General features: G+C 43.6%; 1 protein-coding gene across 1 annotated transcript; it reads right to left on the bottom strand.

Moving 5' to 3' along the window:
- Positions 1 to 4,122: 4,122 nt before the first annotated feature.
- LOC117490065 (ceramide synthase-like) lies at positions 4,123 to 5,240 on the bottom strand (the record flags this gene model as incomplete). Its single annotated transcript, XM_034139654.1, is given in 1 exon segment — positions 4,123 to 5,240. A coding segment is annotated over 1 exon segment (314 nt), but the record flags the coding sequence as incomplete, so codon positions are not given.
- Positions 5,241 to 9,839: the final 4,599 nt, after the last annotated feature.

The following is a 9,839-nucleotide window of genomic DNA, read 5'->3' as shown; positions in this document are numbered from 1 at the left end:
CGTGTTAGCGGAGAACCAACTATACATCCATCACTCTCTGACAGTCTTTGGTTTACCAACCCTAAGAGAAGCATGTCAGAGAAAGCTTAAATACAAGAAAAAATCTACTTGGAAAAAACAAAATGATTTCATTCAGAAAAGAAAACGGCAACCGTTGTGGATGTGATCGTCATTAGAATCTCACAGTTTAATCATCTTCACAATAAACCTCTATACACACACATATAACAGCTTTATCAAACTTCATTAAACCCTGAGCAAAGAGGATTAAGACTTTCGATAAGAAGTGAGGAAACAATAAGATATGTGTACTCTGCATGCCTTTCCTAAATCTTTATATATATATTCATCAGTGATCCAGACAGGTAGAAATAATGTGGCTTTTATAGTCGTCAGGTCAGGGATAATCAATGTAATCTTTAAGGTAATGCCGTCAGCTGATATGAGGGTTAGCTTGAAGAAAAAGGGAGCATTAATGATCAGGAATGTTTCTTATATGTATTCCTTTATTTCAAAATATATGCCTGCTTTTAAACCTCATCTCCTACATTGGTTCAATTAAAGATAAGCTAAATTGAGCACTTTTCCTCTGTCAAATGGGGTGTTTCCTGCACGTCGAATAGCTTTGTGTCATAGTGATATAAAACGATGGCTTTTTCTACCCGAGGTAAACGAGAACGTGTTTAAAACAAGTGTAATAAAAAGCTTTAAAATAAACAACATGTCAGGAGGTTGAGGTCATGTGACTGAATGCAGCAGGAGGTTGAGGTCATGTGACTGAATGCAGCAGGAGGTTGAGGTCATGTGACTGAATGCAGCAGGAGGTTGAGGTCATGTGACTGAATGCAGCAGGAGGTTGAGGTCATGTGACTGAATGCAGCAGGAGGTTGAGGTCATGTGACTGAATGCAGCAGGAGGTTGAGGTCATGTGACTGAATGCAGCAGGAGGTTGAGGTCATGTGACTGAATGCAGCAGGAGGTTGAGGTCATGTGACTGAATGCAGCAGGAGGTTGAGGTCATGTGACTGAATGCAGCAGGAGGTTGAGGTCATGTGACTGAATGCAGCAGGAGGTTGAGGTCATGTGACTGAATGCAGAGCCTCACTAATCCCTCAATGATGGAGAGTGTAAACTGCTGAGTGGACAGAAAGGGTATCCTGATGACAGATGGCAGCAGGGAGGAGGATGGAAGATGGAGGATGGAGGATGGAGGATGGGAGATGGAGGATGGGAGATGGAGGATGGAGGATGGGAGATGGAGGATGGGAGATGGAGGATGGGAGATGGAGGATGGGAGATGGAGGATGGGAGATGGAGGATGGGAGATGGAGGATGGGAGATGGAGGATGGAGGATGGGAGATGGAGGATGGGAGATGGAGGATGGGAGATGGAGGATGGGAGATGGAGGATGGAGGATGGGAGATGGAGGATGGGAGATGGAGGATGGGAGATGGAGGATGGGAGATGGAGGATGGGACAGTTTTTAAAAGGAATGACCTCCAGCTTTTATATTTTGGTTGAATTTAGTGGGAAAGAGATTTGTGACATGCTTACACTTTAGGAATTGAAACCATTGACTTCATGAAAGCTAACAGATGTAGCATCCATGCTAGAGGAGTGTCCTACTGTGTGTGTGATGAGGTGTTAGCTTTGGGTCAATCAACTAAATTAAGAGTTAGCTTTGTTCCTGCTAGCACTCGAAAGATAAAAGTGTCGGCATGCCCAGCCTGTTAGCAAGATGGCTAGTTTGGCCAAATGTTTAGCATCAAGGCTAGCGTGAGATGACTCGACAAAAACCACGTGCATGCTTCACAGTTATTGACGAATAGTGTGTTAAACTCCCTCATGTACTTTAATGCAGCCTCAAAACCATGACAAGATATCACAATATTCAAAGTCTAAGAGGATATGTAGTCTGATGTTGCGATGTTGATGTTTCCCCATTCCTAGACAAGATATTAATGAATATAGCATTCTCAAAATGTAAATGAAATGTGTTTTTCGGTGCTGAAACGTTCCCATCTTTCCCTCAGCCTCCTCCTCCTCCTCCTCCTCCTCGTCAGCAAACAGGAACACTCATCACTGCTTTCCAACAAATGAATCTGCAGCACTACATTACCCATAATGCAACAGCGTTCAGATTTGATAAGCAGTGTTGAAATTTGGAAAATTGACATGTATATATATTTAACATATCCACAATTAACCTTATCTGTATTTATGTAAACTACAACAACCCTTGAACATTTAGGAAACTAGATTTTTGAACAATTGTATATTCCAAAAGTTGTATTAATTTATAAAGCAATCTTCAGGTAAGCCTTATTATAAAGAACACCCAACAAGCCATGCTTTGTAAACCAATGGGGTGCATCTTTGTAATTAAAGCATTGTCATTCATAGAAGCAGAAAATAATTGAAACGTTGAAATTGATTAAACACATTGACTGCATTTGTTCTTAAAGCTGCTTGTTAGCTTATTTAAACATATATCGTCTTTAACGACTGTAAACTTTCACAACGATGAGCAAAAGTCACGTATTTTCGCTTTAATGCAAAGTGGGAACATCATGACACAAAACTATCCGAAGAACATTTTGGATTTGAAACCAAACAATGAGGCGCAAGTTAGATCTGCTGCCTTTAAAGAAATGCATTTGTGTTTTTAACAAAACTTGTAGTTTTTATAAAAGTGATTTTCATATTAGTTGGAAAACGTCAACTGAGCTGCAGCTGTAAACTTGTCTTTGTGTATGCTACAACAATCCTTACTTAAATGATCAATAAGCATTTATTCTTTCAGCAGTAAATGAATTCATGAGAACACAACTGAGGTACATTTAAAAAAAGACAACGATATGTAGTGTGGAGAAAGGAGAGATGCTATGGTCCCCAGGTGAGGCTGATGTGACGCGTCTGAATACATGCCTCTTCTTGCATAGATTGAATTTGCAGGACATTTAAAACAAAAAAAATCCATAAATGTAAGGTTTTTAATTTGTGTGTGACTGACCTCGCTGCAGTCTCATGAAATCGTGAAGTCACTATTTAAATGTGTTTATGTGCAGAGCTCGACGAGTGAGAGCAACTTCAGCACAAAACAACATCTCATACTGACAAGAACAATCTCTCCTGATATCCTTCGTTTGTTGTAGCCTAAGCTCACCTTATTGCTCTGACACCCGCCCTGAGTTCACCCCCCCCCTCCCTCCCTCCCTCCTCTCCTTCATCTCCTGACAAACATTTGACCCCAAGTGACCCTCGAACACTGCGGCGTCTCGACTTCAACGTTCACTGCCAGCAATGCAGCTGCAGATTCTCCAGTGTCATCAAACGAGGCATCTCTCAGCAGCTCCCCCTCTGCACCGAGGAGACATGCAGATGATATATTTTAATGTTCTCTCAGAGGTCTGTTTCTCGTGGTAAATATGTGAACGTAACGGAGCTGCTGTGATGCCAACATTTTTATAATTGCATCGTATAAAGGCCAAGAAGAAATCGAAATGCTTTTGTGTTTGTCCGAAAACATAACATTTTGCAGGTTTCAGTCGTTCTTAATCGACTAAGATGTCTTACAGATATGACCATTACATCAATGAATCAATTAGTAAAGTAAAATCCTTTGAGTGTTAGTCGATTAAGGGTTTCTTTAGTAGAGAAGACCTTAATATTTTCAAAAAATACATGTCGTAGTATTATCATATCATGTAAAGACCAAGAGGACATTTAAAAGCTTGTATTTGGGTTTCAGTTTGTCCAAAAGCAGAACATTTCGTTTCCCACTTCTTAAATGGACCAAGATGTCTCGCAATGGGTTTCTTTTTCCATACCGGGCTGCATCTTATCCCATCATGGCTTCACAACAGTACTTAGACACTGAGTGTGTATTTCTTTTCTTTTTCAAGTGAATTTCACAGCCTTCAAAATACAAAGCTAGCATGGACTTTAGCTGCCATGCATACAAGTCAAAAAACTGAAAACGTTTTTCTAAAACTGAGGTAATCTCTTATCAATATCAGTGCCACAAACTCCCACTCCAACTCCAACGTAGGAGTGTTCCCAAAAGCTTTCTTAAAATAAAAGTCTTCCCAATTACATGAGAGCAGTTTTTAAATAAGGGAGGGGGGGGGGGGGGGGGGTTCACCATGCATACAGAGAACTAATTAGCCGGGGTTGTACAAGTGTGGGAGTGAAAATGGGATTTGCAGATTTACAAACTGATGGAGAACATGCGGGATGGGAAGCTACACACATGGTGAAGAGTCACATTAACAGGTTAACAAAGTGAAATGTATTCCTCACAATAAATCCAACCGCCCACCCTCGATTCCTAATCCTTCCTGGTGTGATCATTGGATATCGGATGGGGGGTAGAGGAAACAGAAATCTTTAAAATAAATACAACCTGTCGGCACTCTCTCACCCTCTGTAACAGGTCTCTCACCCTCTGTAACAGGTCTCTCACCCTCTGTAACAGGTCTCTCACCCTCTGTAACAGGTCAGAAGAGACACAGTAGCAGTGAGAGGAAATCGTCTCTCCAGTGGAAGCTCCTCCCACTTTTTTTTTACTCTCATGAAGCAGAACCTCTCTCCAGTGTTGTAAAATGTAGACGGACGCAGTAAGATCCAAAGAAGAAAAATCATCAGTAGTAGAGCTGGATCGACGGAGAGAGAGAGAGATCCACTTCAGGCAGAAGATATTTTTGTAACACAGGATATTATTTTTTTCTTTTAAAGTGTGCGGAAAGATGCCCAGGAGTCGTGGGACAAAGAGCAGGCAGTCCTGGTGTACTACAGTACGATGGTGGAGGGGAAATGTCGAAATGTGTTAAACTAGTGCCTTTTTGCAGAAGTAGTCGAAGTAGCGTTAGTAGCTGAAGTGTGCGGCTTTGAGCGAGCAAAAAAAAAAATTGTGAAAACGGATATCAATCAGCTTTGGGATTGTCCGCGAGGGGTTGAACGTCCGGTTGAACTTCCGGCATGCGGCTGCGTCGATAAAGACGAAATCCTTTCCTGCATAGCAACACGAACCAGTAGACCTGCGGCGCCAGGATGCACGCGTTCCCCAGGTTGGTGAGCAGCGGCAGGTGGAAGGGAACGCTGTAGAGAGGGAGGTCGTAGTGGCGTCCGTACACCCAGTACATGTAGGGGAAGAGGGCGATGCGGCACATGAAGAAGGTCAGGAGAACCATGCCGCCATTTGCCTTGTGCAGCCAGCAGTCCTGGAGGCCCAGCTGGAGGAGACGAGAGAGGAGGAGACAAGAGAGGAGGAGACAAGAGAGGAGGAGACGAGGGAGGAGGAGACAAGAGAGGAGGAGACAAGAGAGGAGGAGACAAGAGAGAGGAGGAGACAAGAGAGAGGAGGAGACGAGAGAGAGGAGACGAGAGAGGAGGAGACGAGAGAGGAGGAGACGAGAGAGGAGGACAAGAGAGAGAGGAGACGAGAGAGGAGGAGACGAGGGAGGAGGAGACAAGAGAGAGGAGGAGACAAGAGAGAGGAGGAGACGAGAGAGAGGAGACGAGAGAGGAGGAGACGAGAGAGGAGGAGACGAGAGAGGAGGAGACGAGAGAGGAGGAGACGAGAGAGGAGGAGACGAGAGAGAGGAGACGAGAGAGGGAGACAAGAGAGGAGGAGACGAGAGAGGAGGAGACAAGAGAGGAGGAGACAGAGAGGAGGAGACAGAGAGGAGGAGACAAGAGAGAGGAGGAGACAAGAGAGAGGAGGAGACAAGAGAGAGGAGGAGACGAGAGAGAGGAGACGAGAGAGGAGGAGACGAGAGAGGAGGAGACGAGAGAGGAGGAGACGAGAGAGAGAGGAGACGAGAGAGGAGGAGACGAGAGAGGAGGAGACGAGAGAGGAGGAGACGAGAGAGAGGAGACAAGAGAGGAGGAGACGAGAGAGGAGGAGACAAGAGAGGAGGAGACAGAGAGGAGGAGACAGAGAGGAGGAGACAAGAGAGGAGGAGACGAGAGAGGAGGAGACAAGAGAGGAGGAGACAAGAGAGGAGGAGACAGAGAGGAGGAGACAAGAGAGGAGGAGACAGAGAGGAGGAGACAAGAGAGGAGGAGACAAGAGAGGAGGAGACAGAGAGGAGGAGACAAGAGAGGAGGAGACCAGACAGGGGGAGACAAGAGAGTGTTTATTTTGTAACGTTGATGTCATTTTGTATTTGATTACATTTTGTATTTGTGTGCAATAGATGAGCAACAATTACGTCACTTCCGGGCGAAAATTACGGCCCCGCCCACTTTTGGGGGAAAACAGCGCTGTCATTTGAACGGCGATCAATACACATTCTGAAGTTTTTGCCAATCCGATCAGAAATGTTTGAAAACCGTGGATTTTCTGATCTTCAAAGAGCCCGATCACGATGTTCAGTCAGGCAAACTATTACATTAAATCATTGGAAATCGACGATCGGCTCGATATATGGTTCAATTAAAATCAGTAGGCGAGGCTGTTACTCTCATGAGCGAGGCGGAAAGTAATAGTTTTATCACGCCAACAAGCTGCTGTGTCGTTTCAGTGTTTCCTCTAGGTTTACTGCCTTGGCAGGGTGCTGCCAACGGGGGGGTGCCAACGGGGGGGTGCCCGCAATCTTTTTTTGAATTTCTTTTTTTTATCGATAACGGCTTGAGGTTAAAAAATAATAATAAACGAATTTGAAACTGGGGGGGGGGGGGGGGGGGACACACACAAAGGGGCAGACAGCAGAGCTCGGGGCAATAATGCAGATTTGTTTGACTTTTTTACACTTTGTTGTTCTCCTCCGCTCTTGTCTCTGATTGTGAGTGTGTGCATTCGTGTGTGTGTGTGTGTGTGTGTGTGTGTGTGTGTGTGTGTGTGTGCATTCGTGTGTGTGTGTGTGTGCATTCGTGTGTGTGTGTGTGTGCATTCGTGTGTGTGTGTGTGCATTCGTGTGTGTGTGTGTGTGTGCATTCGTGTGTGTGTGTGTGTGCATTCGTGTGTGTGTGTGTGTGCATTCGTGTGTGTGTGTGTGCGCATTCGTGTGTGTGTGTGTGCGCATTCGTGTGTGTGTGTGTGCGCATTCGTGTGTGTGTGTGTGCGCATTCGTGTGTGTGTGTGTGCATTCGTGTGTGTGTGTGCGCATTCGTGTGTGTGTGTGTGTGTGTGTCAGAAACAGAGCGGAGGGAGAATGTGAATACGCAACGCAGTGGACACTGAAACATGCACACATTGGATAAATAACATAGGCGTTTAGTTTATTTAATAAAAGAGCACATGTTCAAAGTGACCGTAGATAGATTACTTCAGTTGCAATTTGGTGATATATATATATATATATATATATATATATATATATATATATATATATATATATTTTTTTTTTTTTTTTTTAATTAAAAAAAAAATAAAAACCAAAAAACCAAACACCTTGAATTTCAGGTGGGACGCGGGGCTCCGTTGGCCGGGCGCAGGGCGCAGGGCGCAGGGCCCGGCCAAGACAATGGTAGGGGAAACACTGCGTTTATTGCTCCTCAAACATTAAAACAAATCCAGAGTTCAGTGTTTCTGAACTTCCTCTCAGAAGAAAGGACCGTAACAGAAGAGCTCTGTGGCTTCAGGCTCGATCGCCGTTCAAATGACAGCGTTGTTTCCCCCAAAAGTGGGCGGGGCCGTAAAGTGACGTAGATGTTACTCTCATCTATTTGACATCGATCGCCTACTGCTATATTTAACCATATTTCGAGCCCGATCGTCGATTTCAAATGATTTAATGTGATTGTTTGCCTGACTGGCCATCGGAATCGGGCTCTTTGAAGATCCATAAATCCACGGTTTTCTTACATTTCTGATCGGATTGGCAAAAACTTCAGAATTTGAATTGACCGCCGTTCAGATGACAGCTTTTCCCCCAAAAGTGGGCGGAGCTGTCATTTTTGCCCGGAAGTGACGCATGTGTTTCATCTCTGCTTGTCTACGTGCTGCTGGGACAAAGGGATTTCCCAAACTGGGATGAATAAACATATCTTATCTTGTGTAGGCCACAAGTTAGCATGGCTAGTGTTCCCTTGACAGGAGAGGGAGCAGGAAGTGGTCAAATGCTAACTCATTCCTAGGTTTAAGGACTTGTGTCTGCACCACTATATGATTTCTAGCATGCCATATTAGCATGCTCACCTTCATTAGCTAAAGCTGAGACAAAATACAGTCTGATGGTGTCGTCAAATCTGTTGGATTAGTTCATAAAACTCTCCTTTTTTTTAAATAAAAACCTAAAAGATATTTTCTCTCGGGGACTTAGTTATGAGATTTTAATTTCTGTGCCTTTTTGTAGCTGCTGCTGTTGCTACTTCTTTAATATTCTGTCATGCCAAACAGACCAAAACACTTGTGATGTTCTCCTGTGATGCAGGAGCCATGGCTGCTCCACACTGAGAGATCGATAGGAATCAGCAGAGAAACTGTGTGTTCGTGCTGACTCAGGCCAAAGGAGGGAGACTCAGGCCAAAGGAGGGAGACTCAGGCCAAAGGAGGGAGACTCAGGCCAAAGGAGGGAGACTCAGGCCAAAGGAGGGAGACTCAGGCCAAAGGAGGGAGACTCAGGCCAAAGGAGGGAGACTCAGGCCAAAGGAGGGAGACTCAGGCCAAAGGAGGGAGACGAGCAGCTTCGCTCTGCTCTTTGTCTCTGCCCACACCAGATGTCAGCAGAGACCTGGAAGCCATTGACTGAGTCTATTCTTAGAGGAAGGCTTTACTGAAACACACTGACAGGAAGTCATGTGGCTGAAGCTAACGAAGGCATTACTGCTGTTAATGGGTAATCAGATTACATTTCTAAAAAAGGTGGATATTTAGAAGGATTTCACTTAAAACCTAAAAAGATCATGTCGTGTTTGTTGTAAAGGATCAGCTGTTCTCTCTTCTCTGTCAGCTGATAATACTTTAAGGGTTCATCTATACGCCTACTGCCTGAATCTGATTTATGAGATTTTAATTTGTATTTCTTTTGTACATGTGGCCCTAATCATGTCAAAATACAGACTATTTTTAATTTTTAAGTTTTTCTCTATAATTGAAAATGCTCCATTTTTTGTAATTGTAATGTATTTTCTAAATTCTGACTGAGAAAATGACGCTGCTGTCGGCTGTGCAGTGAATGTTTGCCTAGGGCCCCCACCGACTCTAGGGCCCCCACCGACTCTAGGATCGCCACTGGTTGGTAATCAGATTACATTTTTTTTTTAAATGCTGATTTCTAGCAGAATCCTGTTTTTTTTTCTTTTTTTAAACGTCTCCCTTTTCCAAATTTCAATTTATTATCAAATTTTGGACTATTTTAACAAAAATCTAAATTTTTCCAAAAAATCTTACGTTTTCAAATTCCTGACTTTTTAGATAATTCTCACTTTTTTGTAAAACATTCTGACATTTTTCCAAAGTCCGATATATTATCAAAATTTGACTACTTTTTAAAACTTTGAAAATAAATCTGACTTTATACAAATTGTGAGTGGATCAGCCGTTCTCTCTTCTCTGTGAGCTGTTCTCTGTGAGCTGTTCTCTCTTCTCTCTGAGCCGTTCTCTCTTCTCTCTGAGCGTTCTCTCTTCTCTGTTCTCTCTTCTCTGTGAGCTGTTCTCTCTTCTCTGTTCTCTTTCTCTGTTCTCTCTTCTATTGAGCTGGTCTCTCTTCTTGTTCTCTCTTCTCGTGAGCTGTCTCTCTTCTTGTTCTCTCTTTCTTTGAGCCGTTCTCTTCTCTGTTCTATCTTCTCTGTTGAGCCGTTCTCTCTTCTCTGTTCTCTCTTACTCTGTGAGCTGTCTCTCTTCGCTGTTCTCTTTCTTGTTTCTGTTCTCTCTTCTCGTTTTGTGAGCTGT

This window comes from Trematomus bernacchii, unplaced genomic scaffold (genome assembly GCF_902827165.1).
Source record: "Trematomus bernacchii unplaced genomic scaffold, fTreBer1.1, whole genome shotgun sequence".
NCBI classification, from domain to species: domain Eukaryota; kingdom Metazoa; phylum Chordata; class Actinopteri; order Perciformes; family Nototheniidae; genus Trematomus; species Trematomus bernacchii.
The sequence above is the reverse complement of the archived record's forward strand: the minus strand, read 5'-3'. Positions and strand labels throughout refer to the sequence as shown.